Source organism: Anopheles merus, chromosome 2L (assembly GCF_017562075.2).
Source record: "Anopheles merus strain MAF chromosome 2L, AmerM5.1, whole genome shotgun sequence".
Lineage (NCBI taxonomy): Eukaryota > Metazoa > Arthropoda > Insecta > Diptera > Culicidae > Anopheles > Anopheles merus.
Window position 1 is genome coordinate 32,804,952 of NC_054083.1, and position 24,921 is coordinate 32,829,872.

Genomic DNA, 24,921 nt, shown 5'->3' on the forward strand with positions numbered 1-24,921 from the left:
GGGCACTGCTCCTACACGGAGCCTTCTATAGGCTTAGGTCGTTTGTGATGATTGCGCGCATTATTAAGTTTGCGGTATGGAAAACCAGCACATTTGGTTTATCCAAATTAACACCTGTTCCACTTGAACACTTAATGACATTTCGCGTAAATTGCACAAGTGTGCAGAGATCATCATTAGTAACTGCTGCTTAACTGCCTCTCCAGACCCATCACTGAGGAAGCTGTGCTTTGATCATGATAAGGATAAGTACAAAGCAGCTTCTGAGTCTCGTAAAACTCCACAATAAGAGTTTCCAAGTTCATCGCTACCCAAAAGTGTTGGAGGAAATTGGAGTTTTTATTTTGCATCTCCGCTGTGCCTCCGGTGCATACTTCTGGGAGGGAGAAACTTTTCCCAAACTATACCGTTTGAGGCTATTGCTAAAACATTGTTCATCAAAATTAAGGAAACGAAATCAAAGGAAAAGTTGGAAAGCCTGCAGGAAATTGGAACAGGAAATTAGGCGGCCAAGGTTTGGGTAAGAGTGGCATGAGAAGTGATTCGCTGGCGCTTAGTTATGGCATAGAGGAGGGGTGGTAGTCCGCGCGGGCTTTGTATGTCTTCTTCCCCCAAAACCGGAGGGAAACCTTTCATCCGCTTTTGATTAGCCTGAAGTTGTATATTGTTGCTGCTGGCAATGTTCTGGCCTCATCAGCTCGTGGCCATGCTGGAATGGAAAACTTCTTTTTATTGGTGTAAATTAACGTTTCTAATGCCTTCTTATAATAGAGCTTACGGCCGCATTGATGAAAAGTGAACAATATGCCTAGATGCGGGCTTAACTCGTTCGTCTTTGTGAATTAGGTAAGCATTTACAAATGGCGTTTTCTTGGATTTCTAGTGTAATGTTACAATAATAAAGCTGGGATTTAGGGTATTATTTATTCAATGTTTTCGAATAAAGAAATCTAAGAAATGTTATCTTTGTAATGTAATGTTCACAATTATAAATTAGTCTATTTATTTTCCGGAATATAGATGTCGGAATATAGGTCTAGGAGAACATGAATTACATTCAATACACTACATCCCAATGCGAATTGTGTGGTGTAATATTTACTAGACTTTTATACGAAGATTTTTTTTTGCTACGAAGATTCTTGTCGAGTTCACTGTTTTATTCAAAGCATCTAAAATAATCGAGATTTTGGTTATTGGAAAGCTTGATTAGAATCCTAAGTTCAATAAATGAAGGCTATAATACGGAATAATATTCGATAGCAAAATCAAGATCTAGTTAACGAAAAGAGATACCAAACAAGCCATGACTTACTCGCACTAATATGTTTGGGCGTTTTTGGAGAGGTATATTTGTCAAAATTATTATCACTTACTCCTAAGATTATTATCGCCAAAGATATAATTGACTCTAAACAAACAATGTTTAACTGTGTGCTATCATTCAAATGTACAACTGTTTGTACTAAAGCTAGAGGGAATATCTCAAAATATCATTATGTATATTAATATTGCAATGTAGGTTTTGATCTTTATAGGACCTAAACACTGTTAGCCCTCAACAACGCTTCTGAAATGTAGATCAGGTCCAAGTGAGAGATAAAAAAATTGAATTTAGGAATAATTTTTGGAGTTGAGATTATACATACTACGTATGTAAGTTTGATGCAATGGATAATAATTATGTATTTATGTAGGTGTACGCCATATTATTCGATGCCTTTACACTACAATATATTTAATATCTTTGTTGGATAATTCACATTCACTGTTTGTAGGTTTGTGGGTCCCCTAAAGCGCAAATACTTTACGTTATAGTTCATGGTCTTCTGCACATCCTTTCTTTTGCTTTGGAAATGATCCAAGCCCAATGTGTGTAAATTGAATAGCTTCACAGTAAATTACAGCGTTTAACTTTTGTGCTCAGTACCTTTTTATTTCGTTTACAGCGTTGACTGCAAACTTTTTGTTTAGGGGGGGGGGTGTATTTTTTTTGGGAAAACTGTTTTAAGGAGCTGCGTTGTGTGTTTATCTCCACATTAAGAGTGCAAAATCTTCAAAACTGCAAGTCGAAGCGTGTAATGATAACACCAACCCCTACAGCAACAGCAGGGAGCGAGAATAAGTTTAACCACGTTAAGCGCGTTTGTGTTTGTATATAAAGTTCAATCTAATCTCCACCCTCCTTCTCTCCCTCCTTTGCCGCAAGAGAAGGGGACCGAGCAAGAAGTGCATTAAAAGCGTATTTATTCGAGCAAAACTTTTTCACCATCATCACAACACCCTTCCGCAACACAGGCTTCGCGTACTTTTAGCGCCGCGAGACTCTCAGGTGTGGTGTGTGCTGTGTGTGTTCAGCTATTGGTTGCCTTTCTTTGCAAGCAACAAAGAGGTTTCGATGGTTTTGGTCCTATTTCAAGTATGAGATAAACAACTTCGGCCAGCCCTTCGTTCGTCTCCGGTAAGACGTAAGACGGTCCTGATTTACTCCTAAAATTGTTTTCCAACCAAATTTCAATCGCAATAAAGGAACAAAAAAAAAAAAAAAACAAAAATTCTACCCACTCCAACTGCTTCAAGCGGCTGCCACAAGGCACAGGAACACAGTGGTGCAGTGTCTGTGCAGGCTTACTGGCCACTAGCAGTTCGCGCCGAAGGATGTTATTTCCTTCCGGATTGCTTTCTTTCAGGTCCCCTTTCCATCCCGTGTTCTCAGCAAGGTATGTGTGTGTGTATGTGCATCTTGAACCGTACGCCCAACACTGTTCTGGCCATTACTTAAACTCACGTTCCTATTAAATTTATGTAAATTAGATTGTAAATTTAGTTGAATCTCGGTATTTTTTTGTTCCCAACTCCCAACACCATCGCGGCATGGACACTGGAGCGCAAAGACGCCATTACATTCCATTTCGGGGCATCCTTGAAGTGTGTAACACTTACCCCATGGGGGAGAGTAGGGAATGCAGAGAGCGAGAGACACGGACACTGGTCCACCGTTCAGGTGTTTGAGAGCCGTACCGTTGCATGTAATCGGGTGGTGTTGGAGTTTGTGTGTGTGTGGGGTCGGGTGTGACAGCACCTTCTTAAGGTGGTCCATTTCGTGGTTCCTGGGCAGAAGATTAAGAAAAATAAAGCCGAAGAAATAAGGGCTCCCGTTAAAATGCAAAATAAAATCGCCAATGTGATAGGTTTTTGCGTTTGCTCTTCCTTCTCCGCTGCTGCGGCCTGGTGCGCTTTTGATAATAGCCGCTTGGTGGCCGTGATTGGGGGGGACCAAGGCGTTTCGGTGTTGGCGCACCATGAAAAGGAAGGAAGAAAAATTCCACAAGGAAAGTTGCTTTTAATTTCCCGCGATATTGTTACTTGCCCGGTGCTGCTTCCTTTCGGGTATTGCTCATTTCCTTACACAGTTGTTTGGTTGATTTTTTTTCTCTGTTTTGTTGTTGTTACGCAGGTTTAATTCGGCTATGCAATTGATTTTTTTACTTCCGACCGTTAGCAGGCAGCGTACCTTCGGCGAAGGCGAATCAACTTGAGTACGCCTGAACGAGTAAAGCGCATCTCTAAACGTTTCGTGGAACGGAAGAAAAAATGTTTAGGCAAAGTAGTTGCGTTCCATAATCTTGTCCGTTTTTACTTGAGAGAGTTAAAAAGAAAACTCCATCGAAGACACTAGCCACCACAGCGGGATCACTCTCGCCCGAAATGGCTGGCTCGCCGTACCCTTACGTTAGCTCGCCCGGTGAACGTTGATAAGAGATTTAATTTGCTTTTGCTTAGTGTTTTTTTTGTTGTTGTTTCCTCTCTTTTCTTCTGTTACTTTTCTTTCCCACCTTACACTTAAACTTACTGGTGACGCTCGGTTGTGGCCCTGTACAAGAAATACCGAAGGACTATGACCGGGCACCGGTCTGCTACGGATAGCAACGGATGGTCGCATTTCACGCGTCCTAGAACGCATTTGATTGGATTTTTTTCGTTGGAAAAAAAATGTCGGCCGAAAAAATCCCACTTCCTGTGCGTGTGAGTGAGCATGGGAATAATCGTACGAAAGGATCCCAGGTGCTGGGTGTGGGATGCGTTTGTGTGTCGTAATTGGAGAATGATTGGATAACCGTTAGTGTTCCCGGTAGTGTTGGTAGACACCGGCGGAAGGTTATTGCGTAAGGAAAATGGGCAAGAAAGATGCGTAAAGGTATGCAAAGCTTACGGTGGGGACTTAGATAAGAGCCGTGGATAGGACGAAAAAGGTACTTTCCGGCTTCTTCCTGGAAGTGATCTTTGCAAACTCTCTCCTTTGCCCTGTTTCTCGCTCTTTCAGGGTCAACTGATAATGGAAATTTGCTGTTAGGCGGGGGGTTTGTTTGTTGTTCAAACTTGTCCCTGTGACCCTACGATGCAAATTTGATAAACTTATTTTTGATGAACAAACAATATTTAAACGAGCGAATGGGTGTTTTGCATTTTAATGTGCTATTTTTCCCCGATATTAAAAAGGTATGGATTTAATTATGTTGCTAACTGGTCCAGGAATGATGTTATTATGTTAATATCACCTTAATTTCAACTGAGAAACAAACTACAAAACTAATTGTGTAGTAATCGGCTATTTTTACACTTAAGCTATGCAGTTTTTTTTCTTTCCCGTAGTAGTCAACAAGCTCGACTTAATTTGATTTTGATGTTTTCAAACCACGAATTTACATATTTCCCTATATGCAGAATAGCCTATCCGGTTGCGAGGTAAAATGCTTTGATCACCAGTGGCCAATTTGACGGAATTAGTAAGCATACAATGCGATTGAACGATTTGATTAATCAATTTAATTTAGAGTCTGTTGTATGGGTTTTTATTGTTAAATCACTTCCAATATGTATATTGTTAAGTGATTGTGTCGTTAAAGACGTCTTCTGCCCTAAATGCGCTATTAATTGTTAATAACGACGTCATCCATAGGGTCGATGGTTGAATCATGGTAACCAAATTTGCTCTTGCGATTGTAAAAACAAAGGTGGGGACTCATTTATGGCTATATTTAAAACTGATTCTCTCGATTCTAGTAAGTTTTTTGTATTCATTTTGACTAATGACAGTACTTCATAGAAAATAAAATATTAAGGTATCAAATAAAAAATAAACATAGTTTATGATATTTGCAAATGCATAACAAACGTTAAAAAATAATTAAAAATTCAAAATGATGAACACACCGATTTTGTGATTTTGTACAACTTCTAACTTAAATAATAGAATCAGATTATGTTACGCAATAGTTTAATTCGTTTATTTAAAGTAGGTAAAGCATTAAATTAACCTTAAATTGGATTCAAAATATCTTTTACTTCTTATTCATTTTATTTCGTTGTGTTGTGTTGCTCGCTAACTCTTTGCTAATTTTACTACCAACCGATCGATCGAAAAGTGGTTGTAGTTTGTATCGCTCAGTGTGTATCGCATCCAGTGTAATTACAAAAAAATAATACTTAAACTTCTGCTTTCCTCCTTCGGATGATCTCGTTTGCTTTCCACCCGTGTTTCGTTTTGTGCGGTTTTAGCTGTTTTCGTTTTAATTTCTTCATCGCAACCCTTTTGCCGCGCTCACTGTTCCGAGCAAGTTGGCAACAAGACTCAAGTACCGAAAAATTACTTCTATTTACCAAAATGTTCGTGGCAAACCAGCGCTCACAAACACGAGTAAGAAGCCGGACAACACAGGGGGCAAAAACAAACCTTCACCCAAAAGCAGAGTACACACTGTATCGCAAGTATAGCAGCACGGTATGATGTACACGTAAAAAAACTATTTTAATTAGTTTCGCTAGACGGTTTCATGCCGTTTGTTTTTTATTGCTTGTGCAAGCAGTTGCAAACAACTTCCAAGGAATTTGTTTTTTTTTTGTATTTTTTTGTATCAACTCCGCTGTAGATTGGAGTGTGAAAGCTTTAGTTCATGGGGCTAGAATTATACTCTCAAGATCTCAGGTGCAAGGGAAAGGGAGAGGGCGTATCTTAGTCGATGGAAAGAGCACTTGAAACTGAAACCGGTTGGGCTGTTTGGAAAAAAAAGTTCGATTGGAACCGTTTTTAGTGTTTTCGTTAGAACCTGAACTGAGACATGGTTTGTGTGTCTGTACTTGTATGTATATACTGTAGGCACTTTCTGAATAGATCTGGGCTAGGATCTACTTCACAGTTAAGCCCAGGCGATTGAGAGAGTGTACATAGAAAAGGAGTTTTTTGCACGCTTTCATTGCGGAATCGCTATCCCATGCAAATGAACCCTTAATTTGTTCTGAGTGGTTTGAAATTTTAATTTGTCCTCTCGTTCATGATCTAGGATCAACTTGCAGACAAAAAAAAAAAACAGTTGGAACCAAGATGCTGTTTAAAACTAACCGAAGAGAATAGGTACCTACTTTGGATCCGTTACCATGCTACAATTTATTTGTTAGTTTACTTGTACTCGTGTTCTGTTCATCGTATCTTTCCAGTTCTACTCTGGTTTTTCGTTCCATAGGAAGGAACATGTAGGCAAATGAATAGGCATGTGTAGGAATCATGCATAACATGTATAAATTACTGTTGTCTTTCAAAACCATCGCATTCCATGGATCAAAATAACTTATCTGAAAGATGTAGGCAAATATTGAGAGAATAGTATGGTAAATGGTACATTCTTCAACTCATCAAATCATGTACCATCGATCGGCAAATGGTTTTTGCGGTTGACAAAGTTGAAATGATTGCCCAGTGGTTCGTATCACGTACGCGCCAGAGAAGGAAGTGTAGCTATCGTTGCTCTGTGGTTTTCTGAAATCCATCATTCGGCGCTGATTATTTTTTCTTGCTCGCCTCCTCGGTTCGAAAAGCAGAATGCGCACGACTGTATGCGACAGCTGGAATTGGCTATATTGATATTGATGCCATTTTACGATCACAACTTCATCGAATGGTGAATCAAATCACAGCTGTGCACGAAGGGATAAGTGCTAGGGCGGTGCAGAGCAAGTGTGAGAAGATCCAGTTTACGGGATGGAAATTTTCGCTCGCCATTTTCCCTGATGCTGCTACTAGCGCGTGTGTGTGTGTGCAGCAAGGAGTATGAGCCAGGAGTAAAAGGTGAAAAAATAAACCACTTGCTTTGGGACCACACACAGCTACACAGAGTTTCCGTTCAAGCACGTCAGGTGGTAGAAGGTTTTGTCTTGGCATGAATTGATTCATATTCAATTGTGGATATCCCATGGCTTTTTGGTTGCTAGTTTTGCTTCATCAAACGAGCAATGCATGATGCCACGGTTTGGGCACGAACGTGTTAGACGATAGTCGGGGTGCATTGTGTGTGTGTGTGTGTGTGTGTGTGTGTGTGTGTGTGTGTGTGGCTAACGGATGCTTTCTGAGGCATGAGAAGACGCCAGGTCTTCGGTGTTGGGTAGGAAAATCAAACAGAACCCATCGGTGCAACACCAAATGCCACAAGAGGAACAGACAAATCCATGATTCTCGTGGAGTGTGGTGTCAAGGAGAGTGCAGCGTCTTCTAGAACGTGAGTGATGATAGCTAAAATTGAGAGATTTGATAGTTTCTTTGTTGTGTGAGGTAAGGGGGTTTTTAGGTTTTATTGTTTTTTTTTAAATATCGTTTATTCTTCTTCTTCTTCTTCTTCTTCTTCTTCTTCTTCTTCTTCTTCTTCTTCTTCTTCTTCTTTGGCACAACAAGGCCTGTCGGTCAAGGCCTGCCTGTATCACTTAGTTAAGTGAGCTTGGTTTTCACTGACTTATTGTTACCATAGCAGGATAGTCAGTCCTACGTATGGGAGCACGGTCTATTCGGGACTTGAACCCATGACGGGCATGTTGTTACGTCGTACGAGTTGACGACTGTACCACCAGATGAGATCAAATCGTTTCTATAGTTCTTAAATTCCGCATTTATGCATGAAGTGATTAATGGTTAAACATATCATATTAAACATTTGTTTCTTCTTTTCATTTCCAGGTAAGTGCTTCCAACACTGAAACTCCTTTGTGCTAACTTTCAGGTACGTTTCTGAATGGTACTGCTTATATCAATATACCGATTGGTATAAAGTTAAATTGTATTAAACTACATCTAATGTAAGGTAAGGGTAGCGATTGTTTTTATGGAAGAGTATATTTGCTGCTGCTGCAATGAATTCGCTTTACATCTCCCCGGTAAAATTTTGCTCAAATAAGAAAGTGGACATGAAATACAAACGTTTGAAACGTAGAAGCGAAGGAAACGCTTGGAACTTCAAAATTGTCTTCCGTGTTTCTTTTTTTTTTAATTTACAAGCTCGGTGTGTTTATTTTCATTAACGACTTGTCCGTTGAATTCAAACCTTTAGGCGTTACAACGAATTTTCCCAACCATTTTCTCCGTTGTAGTCGAGCCAAGTATTCGAGCAGTTGGAATTTCTCCTTCGTAGCTGTGGGTTGTTCATTCTTCGCAAAGCCCTTTTCCTGGGGAAGCGAATGAATTTCCCATTTTCGATGAACACACGTTCTGTTTACTATTACTATGTAGTTGAAGTGTTGATTTTTTTGAAAGCTTGTAATATGTTAATGTGTTGTAGCTCATTATTTCGTATGATACGCTTGTTCTTTTTTCTATAAATGACGTTTAGAAAAACAAATATTACAACCGTAAATAATGTTCTCCCGCGTATGCTTTATTGGTGGTAAACATTTACGTTGAACTCTACAAAATCCAACCTAAACAATCGTCTTTATCCATCCCAACATAATTATTCGAATCACATGAACAATCACACCATTACAACTTCATTAAAAAAAAAATAATAATAACTCAAACTCACCAAACAACCGCGTGAGGGACGAGAAAGCCGTGAGCCGTGAGATGAGACGCGCCATTCACTGGAAGCATTCACCCGGTTCGGCTCACGTTCATCCGCGCGTTCATTTTCGTTCATTCGTTGTTCCGACCCGGCAGCGTACGGTTGTGTTTTGGCAACTGCGTGCGTCCTCGGGTTTTCGCGTTTTGTGTTGCGCTGCCTGCTCTGTGTATACACGCCAAACAACGTCGACCGTCCACGACGGGTGTTTTCGTTTTTGTACTGGCCGAAGCGCAGTTAGGTGGGTGTATGTGTGTGTGTGTGTATGTATGTCTAATTTTCCTCCGTGTTTTTCCCGAAGTTTTTCCCGGCTGGCAAGAGCCAAAGGCAAAGGTTCGATGCTCCGTGGGCCAGTGGTTTATCGTAAACGCGTCCCGGACGACGGTGGGTTTGATTGTTGTGTTGGCCGTGTGGCCCCGGGGTTTTTGGTCTTCCATTCCGTGCTGTGGCGTACCGTGCTGTGGCCGTGCTGTGCTGTGGCTGGCCGTGCGCAAAGTGTTCAAGGCATCTGTCTTTTTGTTTGAGAAAATGTGGTTTTTACATCCAAGTGCGAAAGGTGAATAATGTTCAAAGTTGTCTGCGCTACTGCTGCTGCTAAGAGAAGTACCCTCAAGAAAGAGATCGTTTTGACGTGTGGCGATGGGCAAGATTTGTTGTGTTGTTATTGTTGTGCTTCATGTTAGTGAAGACGTGTGTGTGTCAATGTGTCGGTGTATGAACCACAGAAAGCCAATTGCAAGCGTGTGCGTAAGTGTGTTTGTTTAGTGTACAATAGAAGCAACATTCAGAAACAACCAACTTATTTAGCTCCAAGCTCCAGCGATAGTTTAGCGCAGAGCGAACAGTAAAGGACTGTCTCAATCATAAATTTTACTTTCTCATCTGTGTCGCATCATCTGTGAAATCCAACAAAATCTGTTCCAAAACGTTCAACCTTTGCTGAGGTAGCAGTGGTACAGCTGTCTTCATATTCATTCTCATCGGTCAGTATACGTCAGTTGTTGTAGCCTTCCCCGGGACAAACCATCGTGGACGACTTGAAACAAAAAAAATCCGTACATATTCTCCCTAAATCTGCTGCAGACGCGTATTGTGTATATGCTTCATCTCATCTGGAAGAAGTAGAAACAGTTGGCGAATCCAAAACGGTATTCAAATGTTCAAAATACGAAGCGCTCTTGCCGACGTGTTGTGCCCAACATCCGGAATTGTGAGAGGTTGAATGGCCCGTTTTTTTTGAGCACACAAAACCTCAACTTCCGGAAAAGCGTGATAAGGCACACAGCCTCAAACACCAGATAGGAGTGAGTGGTGACCCGAAAAAAGGGTTTTAGAGAAACGTGTGCTGGTACGATGCATTTAAATGTTTGATAAAAATGCATTTTTGTTCGATGCGCTCTCTACTGTGTTTCGAATGGTTTGTACAATCATTAACCACAAGGCCTGCTGTATTTTTTGAACCATAATGTTCACTTATGGCCAATAACAATCCTTAGAAAACTGCTCACGATGATGCTGTGCTGATTGTCTCTTTGTGTTAAAATAGTTTTCGCAGCAGAAATCGTCGATCATCTTTGGTTGAACAGATCACAGCTTCAACCAAAACTCACACACGCACACAAACGAGCGGGTGAATAAAAATGTATGTATGTGAGTGTGTGTGTGTGTATTTCAGCTCCATACGCGATGTGAAAGAAAGATAAACACAAACTCGTTTCCTCGTAACATAACTTTTTTTTTGTTCGCTCTTGTGCCTCTCTCTTTGTGCTTTGTGCCAACATTAATGATGCCTCATGCTGCTGCGGCCGCTGGATCGTGGCGGCGGCTAAAGCGAGATGGCGTACCGGCAATTTATCGTCGTGTGCGTTTTGTTTACAGGGTTTGGCAGTATTGCTTTGGGCTGGGCTGCCGTTGTCTTAGTTCATTGGAAATTATGCTTCAATTTGGTGTTTATTTATTGAATTTTTGTTCCTACAACTCGCTCTACAAGCCTAGACATTAAACATTGAACTAAAACGATATTTCCACTATCATCAGAAGAAAAGAGATAAATAATAGGGGAAAAACGAAATCATCTTTGCTTTCTATCGATGCATCCAGCTCAAAATTATGAACCTTGCCTTCGCTTCAACCCCTGTATGTTTGAGTGTTCCCTTACGTACATTCGTAGCTTAGCGGCAAACAGAAAAAAAGTAACAAAACGCTTCTCTCCTATGCCCAATGTATGCGTGCATGTTGTGTATGTTTGTGTGTGTGTGTGTATGGAGAAGAATTCATGAATGCACCTTGCCACCACGCACACATGCATCATCTGTGAAGGGGTGAAAAAGCAAGAGGGGTTATTTACACTCACACATTCACACGTACACTTGAGGGCAGGAGTTGGTTACTCTTCGCGTTGGCCAGGAAGGAGACCAGTGTGTGGTGGGCTGATATATGAACGTTTGTTCTTTTTGCAGACAATTCGACATCGAGATGAATAATTTTGAACTTTTTTTTTTATCTTACCTTCAAACAGCTCAAACCACTATTACAACATCTTTAAAAAAAAGACAAAAACAAAAATAGCAAATATATCCATCGCCCAGTACTGACAGCTCTATGATTTGCTGCGTTTCGTCTGTTAATTATAAATAATTATGATGTTCTACACAGGGTAAGGAATTAGTGGTTATTGTGCTGTGACGAATACCACAAAAATAGGATTTTAAGGGGTAGCGCAGAGGTATTAAAAAACATATTAAAATATGTTGAAAAAACCACACCCGCCACCCATTCCAACGTTCAAAAATATAGTTTTGAACAGTGTGTGTCTTTGGCACCGAAATAAATCATCAAGCGCCATTTTACGGCTGGGGGTTGTGCCGTCTCGCAGATGGTTAAATATTTCGAACATCGAACATCATCTCTTTTGCTGCTCTGTGTAGACGCGCGGCAAGTCTTATGTTGCCAATATGAATGTATCTTCGCTGCTTCCTTCTGCCCCCATGGCACGAGTTTGGTTTGGAGTGGGAAAACCTGTCCCTCAGCCTTGCCACCTTTGCGCTCTCGGCCTACCCGCCAAACCATGGCTTTTGTTCTTTCGTCTACTTAAAACTGTGTGTATGTGTGTATCTGCTTTCGGTCGAGAGCTAGAGGTTCCGTGACTCAACAGCGCCATCACATTTGGCCACGTGTAGAGAGGGAGACAATAACCTTTTTCCTTGTGTGTTTTTTTATAATATTAGTTTAAACCATTTCACACACACGCATGCATATCAACGCTCATTCGTTAGACCAAATGTAGTTCTGGTTTGGCTGTTTGCTGGTCCGATCGGCAATATCGGCGACATGGTGAACGCAGATGAAGCAATCGGAATTGGAAGTAAGAATATCCAAGAAACTGCCGCCACCGCTGCGCTTCCAAGCTTCGAAAGTGATCACTGGGCGATCGCGAAGCAAAACTCAACCGCAGTGCCGCGAACAAAAAAAGAGTGGTGGAACCACACCGTGAACCGGTTTCTGTAGAGGGAGTGCTGAACGTTGTAGAGATAGCGTGGGGGCCCCTAGGCTCTGTAGGAAACGGTCCGATGTGAAGCCGCATAAAACAAAACACGAGGCACGGTACGTCGGTGCGATGGGGGAATTAATGCGTCAGATTAACATGCGAATTAAGGGGGTGGGGCACGGGACAAACAGGACAGGGACGGGAAAAAGGCGAAATAACTTAATTCCCAAAGTCACGAGGTTCCCGGGTCCAGCAGGTAAAATGCCTGCTCTGCTGGGAGCAAGAAGAAACGAGAATGAACCGTGCACGGCGCCTTTCTCAAGGTGTCGAATGCTGGGATCATCTGCGGACCCGTGCCCAGGTAGAATTGTGGATGAGATGTGTTAATGTCGCAGATAACAAAGACAGCTGGACGGACGCTTTTTGTGTGTGTGTGGTTAAGTAGCCTATTAGATAAATGAGCTTAAAATGTGATGAGAACGAGCGAGACATGAGGATTTCTTTTGTGCCGTTGTCGGTATGGTGTGAGTATGTTAGGTTCTGCATCACTTTTATGCGATTTGTTGAACAACTTAATTGAGCGAAGGATCTTCAAAAGATATTCTCATTGTGTTGTGTTATTTTTTTGTCGGAAGTTTTACTATTTGACTCAAGACCATGGCACCTTTGTTTCAATAATTGCGGCAAACCGTCTTGTATGTTGATTTAGTCAGCAATGATATTGAGCCACCATTCCCATACTTTAGGTAAAAACTTATTAACGTCTTGAGGTAAACGACTGAACTTTGTTTTGCTTTGAATTTTGAACATACAAAACACAGTTTTCACTGTAACTAAGCTGACATTCTCGAGGATTTATAATATTTAAACTTAGCCTTTTGTCTTGAATTTAGTGTAACATGCTACATTTTACTTTTGAAACAAGACCAAGTGTGCCAGGTGCATTATGAAAATTGAAATATCAATTTTGACAAGTCTAAGTTCGCCACAAGGATACTTCACAAATGGGTAGTTTACAGGTCATCAAAACATTTAAACGATTTATAAAATTACACTTCACTTCTCCTTTGTAGAACCTCTGTCTTAATATGTAATTTTGATTGGCTTGTGTTCATATTCATATGCTACCGTTTGCATCTTGTCATCTTTAGCGACAAAGCGAGAACGCCGCCAGAGAAAAGACGACTTCTGGTGGCTTTCAAAAGAAGCATAATACAGAAAGCCGCCTTTGTCCTTGCAGATGCAGTCGGACAACAACCAGACAGGCGTAATAATTCATAATTATGTTATGTGTATCCCGTGCCAGCTCTGCCCGCCGGCAAAACTTCACAGCCGTGCGGCAAAACTATCCCTTACGCTGAAGTAGTACCACTTTTGTAAGGACGTAGACAATCGATGCCTCTTGTGTCCATCAAACAGCTGTTTGTTTGGTGATGCCGCGTTTGCTTTAATGCTGACCGCGTGTGCTGCAGTTTGTTTTCATCACCGTACGGGCAAGTCGGCTGCTGCAAGATCAATCTCAAGATTATCATTTTGCAAAAGCGTGTTGACAAAGCAGAATGTATTTGCCGCCAGTTGGGAGATCTGCACGAGCTGCTGCTGCTGCTGATGTAGTTGTTTGTTTCTTCTTCAACCAGTAAACCCCGCTTTTTGTAGAATTCTAGCATTAGTCAGCTTATGCAGAAACGATGCAAAGCTGCAAACGCTGGGAATTGCAAATTTTTATTCATTAAAAATCTCTCTCCCTGGCGCAAAGTTTTTTTTTTTGCTTCGTTCAATTCTGGTATGGCGACTAGCGAAATGGTACAAGCGTGCGATACAGAGCGAACGAAAAATCAAAACCCCGATGACAGTCCGGGAAGCGGGCGGACAAACGAGCGATAATTAACGATCACAGGCACACAGGAATACACACTGTGTGGCGTAGAGAAGGAGGAAGTTTTAGCCAAAGAGTAGAAAAAACAAAGAGAAATGTCCTTTGGCCTTCATCTTCAGTTCCGCGATGATGGCCTGGTTTTTGCGCTACAGCAGAAGCATCAGCATCCTCGCCTTGCCCTTGCCTTTTACTCCTCTGGTCTGTACGTTTCGGGCTTTGTGGAGTTGAAAATCCTTCCCGATGAACTCCCTGCAGCTCAGCATGAAAGGACACTGGCCCGTCCAATGTCAAAGGGAAACGGTCCGGGATCGTTTCCAGGCTTTTTCGCTGTGTTGCTTTGTTGCTTGCTGGTTTCTTACTGCCGGCATCATGTCCTTTTCTGCTCCTCGCCGCTTGTGGTGGTGACCGTTAGTCAAAGAAAGCCGGACGGAGCAAAGGGAGCGCGTTTGTGTGTCGTCGAAGGATTGAAATAAATGAATCGGACGAAGTGAAAGAGTGGTTGTGTTTTGCGCCTTCTCAAGTGTACCTTGTGGTCGTTGTCGTCTTGCCTGCGTCCTTCCGCAGTGTGTATCAATAGCAGACCGCTTGTAGTCCGCTGTTTTACCGGAAGGTTTTTCCAACGAAGCTGTGCCTTCCCGAGCTGATGGCGACCACCGCCCACCGGAGCTCACTATGAAGGGTCGAGGAATACGACAGGACCCGAGGCTGGACAAACTGAGTGCTAATTGAGTCCTTTTGAGGTACTTTCGACTCCATGGTCCATCTCTTCAATGTTACTGTCTCTTTTCCCTGGCATAACACGCTTCCTCGAATTATCGCGTATACCGGTGGTGGGTAAAATTTGCTGGCTGGAGATTTTTGAATGGTTTGTTTGAATTCGTGCCCGCTGTAGTCTGGTCCTTCCGGGTTCTTGGGTGGGATTTGCCGGATGGAAAGATTAAAACATGGGCCAAGAATGAGCGAGGGACACATAGAACCTTGCGGAAGAAGAACCGTGTTGAGCTTTCGAGCATGCTGATAAAACGGATGGGTTCCGTCTTTTAAATTGGTATCCTTTTTTTTTGGTTTTGGTTTCGATGTATCCTAAAAGGCATCCTTGTGGGCGCTGTTTCTACCTAGCAAAGAAGTAGAAGAACGTAAACTCGCTTATCCTCGACCAGAAGAGGTTGGATGATTTTCTTTTTTTGTGGGTATGAACCCTCCCAGTCTCGAAAAAAACGCACCTCTTTCTCCGTAGGATACTTTTCTCTTCTTCTTGAAGGATTAATTTGAAGGACAACAGTGAGAACACTAAGTGGGGATCCTCCGCTTGACAAAGATGCCGATTATGGAACCTTTCTTCGAGCTCGTTTTCTGCGCCAGTAGATTGCTGCGAGGACGGGGTTATTGTACCACTTTCCAGATGGCGCACATCTTCTCTCCCCTTTGAAATCCCCCTTTTGGAGCTAGAGCGCGCGCAATATGGACGACCCAAAAGTGGAAAACAAAGTCGCGTCTCAGTTTGCTGCTTGTTGTTGTGCGTTGACATCAAAGTTTTGTGTTGTCGGCGGGCAGGGCGAGAATGTTTGAAGGGTGCAAGAGGGAACAAACTTTAATTAAAAACCAACGTTCAAGTTGTTGATTTAAAGTGGAGGAACGAAGATCTCTCGAGGAGATTTTGGGCAAATGTTGGGTTCTCTACACTGCACACACTGCGGGCGTAAAGGGATGTAGCGTTCATGGAGCTCTTCACTTGTTGTTGACGCTGGAGACGTTTCGCTTAGCACATCATTCAGGGCAGATGTTCTGTTAGTTAGCTCAATTAAGATATTCTTTGTTTTTACCACCATAATCAGTTTGCTGTGCGTGGTGAGATAGTTCATTTAAAATGGAGTGATAGTTGCGCTTTAAACTATTGCCATATTTTGTCTGCCTCAAGAATCTACAGCATCAAAGCGTTTTGTAATCTTGTTTGTTTATTGGAGATGTATTGTTCTTTGTTGTTTTTCGAACGCAATTTGATGTGAGACAACCAGTTCAACCACTCCAGCACAAACACTAAAGCCTACATCGTAAATGCTTGCATCAATTCATCCAACGATCGATTGGTATGCTTTTCAGATATTCGTGATTTTAATCATTTCAACCAAACACGCTCGAAAAGCGCGCTCGTTCGCTTCATTAGACTACCCACAAAAAGAAGGTTCGTGTTCCCCGGCAGTGTGGACGCTGTCACTGTTACGCCGAACAGCTCTCGCAACCGCAACGAATGCGGCCACACGACATCGTACTGCTTTTTCGATCACCACCACACCAAGAATGGAACTTCGAAGCCGCCCGGCGGGGGTGGTTGCTGGGCAATCCGGAGGCTATGCGCGAGAATGGGGCAAGCAGCAGCAGTGGTGGTAAACATTCCTTTCAGTCGGTCCTAATTTGGAACGGAACAAGAGTGCGCGTAGCTAAAACTGCGTCTGCCGGTGCTGTGCGACTGCTTCGAATGTTTGAATATCGATCGATACTCGGTTGGAAATTCCTTCGCACGCCGCACCGCAATCTTTCTTGGTCGATGTTTGGGGCCCTCTTTCTCACTCCGTTTTGGGAGGAGATTTCTGTTTCTTCCCTACTTCGACTGTATAGCTGACGGTCGCATGCAATAGCCCACAGTGGCGGTGGAAAACCCGTTTTCTTGTGAGCCCCGCTGTGGGTCTAAAGGGTTTTGGTTGCACGATCAAGTGGCACAGAAATGTGCAAGCGTTTTGTACATTTTAAAAGAACATTCGGCAAGTATCAGTCCCGATTCGGTAGACTGGAACTAAGCGGGAATCACTGTGAGTAGAGACCGTCTGCTTGTTGTAGAGATATTGAGCATTCTCTTCTCCCCAGGGAGCCTGCAGTAGTGCCTGAAATTGGCCGGGAACTTTGTAATATGGAAAGCTTCCCAGTTGCTGGTTGACTATTTCGTAATTAAATCGATACAAAGTCTTCTCCAATGTCCTGATCAAACCATCGAATGCGGGAGAGTTGGTGATGTCGTTAGCTACTCGCTTGTCGAAGGAGACATTCGACCCCCTGAGTGCAAGACACTCCGTGCGTCGCAAACTTTCCGTTTCCATTCGAACGATTACGCCCGCTTGGTGTGGACTGCATTTCTAGATCTCCAAGTTGCAGCAAAGGGGAACCGGTTTTCTTCGACGTCGTCCTCGTCGTCATCGCTGTAATTCGCAATGCTTGCTGCCCGCGAGCTTTTGCCGTCGTCGTCAGATAGTGAGCAGACTTTTGAACTCAAGCACACAGACAAGTCGAATCAGCACCGATTCAGCAGCGGATCGTTTAAGGAATGCCCTCATGCCCCTCCAGGCGGCGGATTACTTCCACTCGTGTGTTAGGTTGATGATGTTTGCTGCAAGCTTGCAAGACAACCGAAAACAACCCTCCCACCCGATGGTGGATGCTGCTGGAAGGCGCTTTAGCACACGTAAGAGGTTCGGTGTGACTTTGGAGTTTGGACGGCAGAAAGTAAAATGTCTCCCACCTTACTGTCTGTGGCTGGCAGGCAAAATACAATCGATACGCAGGAGGGGCAATGCACGTGAACTGTACTGCCTTCAATGGTTGGTGCCACGCAAACCGTACCGATTTGGCTTTAATTTGATCCTTTTAAATGCGCTTTGGCAGGCGGAGGTAAGCTGCGTCGTGCTGCGCTTGTGTGTAAGTGTGGCAAAATCGCGACCTTCTAATGAACGATTATTTAAAATCTTGCCTTCCGTTTGCAGCTGAGTGAAATGTTTCGTGCATATGCAAATTACTGTGAGTAGTAGGTTGCATGCAATCAATTATCCAACTCTTACTAAAGTATGTGTACATTTACGATTGGATGCAGATTATTTTTATCGATGCCAAAGAAATTCCTTATTGCATTGGATTGCAACGAGTTCAAACGAAAAAAAAAACTAACGATGATTAAAATGTAAACTTTCATCGGGAAAGCAAATTTAAATTAATTCATAATTACTTTCTAGTGCTTTGGTATGTACACTCACCGCTCTTATCGTTCCGGAAATGGCTCTTGTACACCTGAATCGGGATAGAGCTGTCTAGGAACTTGTGTCTATCTTAATTAAACTCACCACTCGACACCGGCGCGTTTGCATCGCAACCAACGCAGACGCTTGATTAATTATCGCATCTCTAGCGTTGCGAAATTTAATGTTTGCGGTGCAGAAATTGCAAATATTGTACCTAGTACAGGGGTTTCGCTCTGACAGGCACAACATCAAAATTCGAGGTTAATAGTTTCAAAATTGCATTCAATGGATTTTAAATTTTCTCTTTCGAGCTTGTAACAAACAAATATACAAAATGCGCAATGTGTCCAGTGTCAGCAATAAGAACTATAGATCATTCGTAACCCTCTCTTTTAAACTTAAATTGAAAAAAAGAACCATTCTGCTGCTTGAAAATAAAATTAGATTTCTACTAAATTGTCGTGTCGAGAACGACTTGTGGCGTTTTGTTCTGGACTGTAAAGAGATAATCATACAATATTTTCCATTTCCTGGCGACAGGGCGACACTAAAAGTAAATTAATTGTCACAATGGCAAATAGAATTCTGTCTCTGTGTTTACTTGCATTTAAGAGCTACATAAACATATTTTGCATAAATGAAAGACTTTTGCGCACATGTGCACTGCGCAAAGTTCGTTCCCATGTTGATGATTTAGAATTGAATGCAAATTGTAATATCGACTCTTAGCAGCTTGACATGAATGAACGCTGTCATTTCACCAAGCAGGTCTTTTTTTCCTCCGCACTCGGCGCTGCTTTGATGAGCGGATATTGAAGATTTCATTAGAGAGCATCGCTCCATTGCTACAGCATCGTGGAGGGATTTCTAATAAGCGTCTGCTCTACTGGCTTGCCTGTGTATCTTTATAGAAAGATTTCTATCAAACCTTAGAACTAATAGTTTCACTACTTCCCTCAACTTACGTGCGTTCCGGGAGGCAAAGGTACCGGAAAGGATGAAAGACACTGACTTCCCTGAAATGGTATCGGCGTGTCGTCGTGCCAATAGAACGAAAGCTTCGGCACTTCGGCATCAGCGCACAGTGCAGCGAAGGGTGTGGGTACGGTAAATAATATGCCCTGTGCCGTGGGCGCCAATCCAGTTGGTAAAAAGAGGTGGAATATTTTATGAAATGATTGCATTTGATTGCATCGCAAGCTGGCGGTGAAGATAGTGAGTGGTTTGAAGGAGCAACACGGAGCGCAATAATGCATTGCCGGCACTGTGTTTGCTCTTTCTCGGGTGCACCCATCGATCGCCGGTTTCTGGGAGGGTGGTGCGGTCGTTGTGGAATGAGTTCGATTGTTTGGTGCTCAATAATTCCCTCATCACCTGTCATCTACTCGTTACCATCAGCGAGATACCTCTGCCAATGTGTATAAGTCGATCGATCAAAATGTTTCCCAAGCGCAAAAAAAAAAAAAATCGAAGAAACAACACTAAACGCCAATAGCTACGAATATGTACGGATTTTTCAAGCACTCCATGTCCCGCGGGCTATGTTCACTATTTCTAGCTTGAACTGCAATAACGATGTTCTCCAATCCTTCTCTGTTCTGTACCCACAGGTGTTCACATCAAAGCTGCAGTTTCATCAGGACCGGAAAATTTGCTTTCCCTCATAAAGAAAAGCTGGAAACGGCTTCGCTTCCTCGGAAAGCCTATTTTCCAATCTTATCAGAAGTTCCTTTGAATTTTGCAAGCGAAAACACTTGACTCTACTTCGATATGAAGCAATCGGTGTCGGCCACTCCACTTCCACGGATTGAATATTTCATTAAGAAATGTGTGAACTGGATTGCTTGCAAATACGGCTGAAAAGCAAATAAATATTTTTTCCACAATTTCATAAATCTCATTTCCTGCGTCGTTTTGCGACAGTTGCTTTGTGGGCAGTGAGGTTTCTAGCTGCTCAACATCCCAAGCAATTGTAATTGTAAAACAAACTTTATTTATTCAACATTCTCTCCTTCCAATATGGGCTTCTTCAATTCTAGTGTCCCTCGTGTGGGTGTGTGCATTGTGTATTTGGCCTTAACGCAAGCCAACAGCAAAAGGTTTAAAAAGGCAGAAGCAGCATAAATGAAATAATAATAATCATACCCTCCCTCCCCCCATACTGTGGTATCATTACATTCGTGCAACGATAATTTATTTATTTGCAAGTGAGAAGAGCTTCGCTCTCTGCTTGGTGTGTCCATTTTGTGTGTTTCGAGATCCTCACCAGCAGCGGCGGGTGTGGTGTATGTTTGTGTGTATTACTGCGGTGTAGTTCGTGCGTTGTGCGTGTATCGCATTCGCTGCCAGGGGCGAAATTTCCACCGCGCGAATAATGATTAGCAGCGTCGGCATGTGCTATCGGTGATGGTCGTTGCAGTTTTTTGTTCAGTGTTTTCTTTTATGCTGTGTTTGTGTGCGAGTGAGCGTTTAAATGAGCGATGATAATAAATTGAAAAGGCAAATAAGAGAGCAAAATAATTGAGCAAATAAAATCGGCTGCCCGGAGTCGTTTTGTGAGCGTGGTTCAGCGATAAACCATCCTCCCCTGCCCCGCGACGGTGTGTGTTGTGGTGCGTTTTGGCAGATCCTTAACACGGAATAAGCCGCTAGAGGGGGGTTTAGAGCGTGGGCCTGGAGAAGGTGTTTCTTATTACTGCTGTTGCTTTGGGGTGCATCCATCCCACACCAAGGAAGATGCTGACGATTATGACCACAACAAGCAGAACTAGCGATGGCTGGTGGAGGCGGATGGTCCTGACCGTGGCGTTCGTCCTGCTGCAGCTGCTACGGCCCGGCGCAGGTGATTACGAGAACACGTGGAATTTCTATTACGAGCAGCCGTGCTGCGGCAGCGGCCAATCGAACGTCGGCGGGATCAGCATCAACGGCCAGCACCATCTACGACATCACAAAGGTAAGCGAAGCGGCGATGGAGCCAAGTTTGGTCCGGCAATCAACCGATTATTTCTCATTGAATTATGCAGCGCTGTGGGTTATTAAAAATGGGGTTTAATTTACGACTGTGGTTGTTTTAAGACGTCAAAGTACTCCGGTGTGGGTGGCGTTTGGCGGCGAACCCAGGGTTCTAATCGAATTTATGTTTTTGCTGTGCAGCTGCATCCCGATCGTTAATATCGAGAGCATTATCATAAAAAATTTTGTTTTGGGAGTTTAATCAAAATCAAAACGGGATAAAAAAATAAATAAAAAATGAGTTAATCAAAATTATTGTTCTTCAACACACTCTGTAGAGTGCTTCAAGCGCTCTTGCTAGCTTTTGACTGAGCTCGACGCGATGCTTTTTAATGTCAGAACTGATTTTACGACTATCGATCGTTCGCGATGAGGAGCGATTTTAGTGTCGTGTGTTTCTCGTTTTGCTTTTCCTTTTGTGGTAATTATTTGCTTTGCCCATCAACCGAACGGGAGATGATAAATCTTCCACTCAAATGACTCGATCGGCACTGGATGTGGTAGCGATGGGCGGGAGGGCTACCCCCTTGGGATGCTAATGATTTTTCTGTTCACGATTCTGCTTTTTTAATTGGCCGGCTGGCAGCATGTGTTCCCCTTACCCCCTGGGAAGGAGGAGAATAACTTTTTGGGGCCATAAAATGAAAACCCACTCGCTCGGAAACTGACGCACCATTGAAGTGGTGAAGCTTTGTTTCCTTTTTACTCTGTACAGAGTTGGTGGGTTTTATGTTAGACGGCTGTCTAAAAAATATTTCATAAACAATTGGAAAGAGAATGTGCTTTTGTGATCTACGAATTTCTAGAAATTTAAGGAAAAAATTGGGATAAATGAAGAGAAAAACTTTATTAATTTAACTACATCATACATTTTTGGTGTCGTGACTAGGATGTGATGCATATATCATGGTCTAAAGGTTAAGGATGTTGATTTTGAAGCATCAAAACCTATTGAAAGTTTAACTGAAACGTTACTCAATGAATGCTTCCTTTTCTTGATGCCGTGTTGTTGATCTCAATGCTTCAAAAGCTCTTCGTTTTTCTAGCGAAGGACCCCAACATGTATTCAAAGCTAAACTTGGTTTTTACTTGTGACTTGCTTCATTCAATCACAGTGATGGTTGTCCATTGCCATACACCACGCTAGCTGACTGTGCCGATTCACACCAAAAGCTTTCCCTGTTGAGAACGAACGAACGAACGATCACGTTTACCCTCATGAGGCAAATTTCAACCTCTCGATGAGGCTGAGTGATATCATAAATTGACCAAAAAGTGTATCACCGCGTTCCAAACCGTCCGCTCGGTGGTTCGTGTTCCGTGCGGAGGAACCGCTTTGGTACGTCGATTGCTTGTTGCTTTCCTACTGGCCCGAGGACAGAGGCAAGCCGTCGCACGTACCCGCTTCTGTCCACATGCGCCGTGTAGAGAGCGAACGAGAAACTCCTCGGAACGGTCATGCATATGCCGGGGAAGCTTCATTCGAACCATCGAGCGTTGGGTGCGCTATCGTTCGGGTGTGTTTTTTTTGTTTTGTTTGTGTGCAAACGTAACTTTTTTAGATTGGCTGTAAAATTAAAATTTACAACCGATCGTAAAAGCACGGTCATGGTGCGCCGTCCTTTGAGCAGCGAAGGCTTTTTTGGTGGGTGTATTATCAACACAACTCGAAGCACTGTTCGATCGATACGGGAGGATGGGTTTGCTCATGGCTTTGCAGAGGTTTAGTGTTTTTTTTTCTCTCATGTTTTAACTGATACGGCTAAATTATGATGATAATCGTTGCGTTTTTGAGCAGCTAGAAGTGGATTAATAATTTAGCCTGAACGAGGCGAAGTTTTAGGACGTATGCCTGGACCTGCTAAAAGCGGGGTATTTATAATTGATAACGCAAGGAAGGAAACCACAATATCCTGCTTTGTGTTGTTTGTAATCGTTCCGATACGTTAGATAGGCTGCAAATGATGCTATATTGGAGCTGGGCACAAAGAACAATAAACGTGATCATGATTAAGCAATAAAGCACACTGTTTTCGGCTAGAAGTCTTGATAATAAAAAAAAAAGAGTCAAGTATGAAAATTACCAAAAACGCGACAAAGAGGCAAAGAAATTGTGTGAGAAGCTTCCGATGATCAATTAGCGATGAATAAATTTTAACAACACTAGCCCGGAAGAGTGTTATTGAGTTCATGTGCGGCACTCCAAACGACCATTTGATGACCGCTCACAGTGGCCGTAGAAGCATCGACAGCACGAGCACAAGCAGTGTGCAGTATGTAGGAATATTATGTTGCGGTTGAAATATGTGCCCGCTCGTCGATACAAGATTGGAGTAAGTGCGTCCTGTACGTCAACGTTTTATGTCGACGGCTGCAAATTTGTCTCTCCAGCTTGGCTCCAGCAGTTGTGTGCTGCTTGCTTGGTTGCGTGATTTTCATCTGCCGGGCTGTACCGGGCAAAGTGAATCAAATTTCAATTTAGAATCGATTTCTGACGCCTGCTGCTGACTCGTGGATGACTCACTGTTCCCGATGTGTGCTGCGTTTGTGGCAATCGATTTCTAGGAAAGATATATTTTTCTAACATTGTATCCATCTGTTACCGGATTGGACTGTGCCAAACACTGCTGGGGTTGCAAAAATTTTGACTTGAAGAATTTAATTTAATGTATCGTTTCGATTGTGTCGTCTTCAAGGCTTAAATTCACGCCAAAATCGATTATACTTGCTCTTTTGCATGAGTAACTTGAAATTTTTAATTATTTATATTCATTTATGCCATGAAATGGCAAAATTTTCTCTTCAGGGAAGCTATACACAGAATAATTAGGGGAATACCCACTTGTTGAGGATATTTTTTTGTAAGACATATGTCATCATAGGTTTTATTGCACTAACTATCTACCCCTGCACGTATTACCGAACTTAAAGATGTGATGAGAAAATAGTTGCCACCACACGCTTTTTATGCCGAGGGTTTCCTTTTTTCATTTCCTTTCTCTCTATCGAGCTCCAGCTATTGCTGGTTCACTACACTCACAATCCTGGCCAGAAGGGACAGAAAGAATCGATTCGTTCCGACCTTCAACACCACCGCCTGGTGGTGAGTCAATTTCCCAGGAACGATTTGGCGACGTTGTTTGTGTCGCATTCAGCATTGGTCCGGCCGGGATGGGCTGGACAGCATATTTGCTTTGGTGACGGTTGGTCCTTGCTCAAATAAAAACCACCCTCAACCCGGCGTTTCAACACTTCCGCACGACTTCAGGGTCAGCGATTTGTGTGGTGGTGGAGGAAGAAAGGCGGCAATACAAATCGTTGCACCGGGCAACATTAACATCATGTTAAGGATTAGCAATTTTGTTTGGATTTCGACAGTTTGTGCAGGCAAACAAGCGTGTAGCCAGCTGGTGATGGTGATAATTTCCACAAACCCCCATTTCTTCCTGCGCGCAAGAAGCACAATACAGGGCGGCGTCCCTCGGTGGTCGTAAAATATTGCTATTAGAACTTTATTTTTTCCTACTTTGGCACGCACTAGCATTTGGAATGGAGGTATGAGTGAAAGTTTATTTCATAAAATTACTTTTTCTTTTCGATACGGGAGAAGAGGAGTGAGAGGGACAAGGTTTTAGGGCATTGTCACCGGCGACGAAGGCG

At 42.8% G+C, this 24,921-nt stretch overlaps 1 protein-coding gene across 7 annotated transcripts in view; it reads left to right on the forward strand.

Moving 5' to 3' along the window:
- Positions 1 to 24,921, forward strand: part of LOC121594855 (semaphorin-2A-like) — a 303,073-nt gene that overhangs the window by 39,183 nt on the left and 238,969 nt on the right. Inside the window, exons 1-2 of one of the 7 annotated variants that reach the window (XM_041918585.1) lie at positions 8,969 to 9,146; positions 20,286 to 21,202. The exons of 1 other annotated variant lie outside the window; for it this stretch is intronic. In XM_041918585.1, the coding sequence (XP_041774519.1) occupies positions 20,983 to 21,202 (220 nt within the window). In that variant the 5' untranslated portion in view covers positions 8,969 to 9,146; positions 20,286 to 20,982. 5 more of the 7 variants (XM_041918583.1, XM_041918582.1, XM_041918588.1 and 2 more) reach the window with 5 other exon arrangements.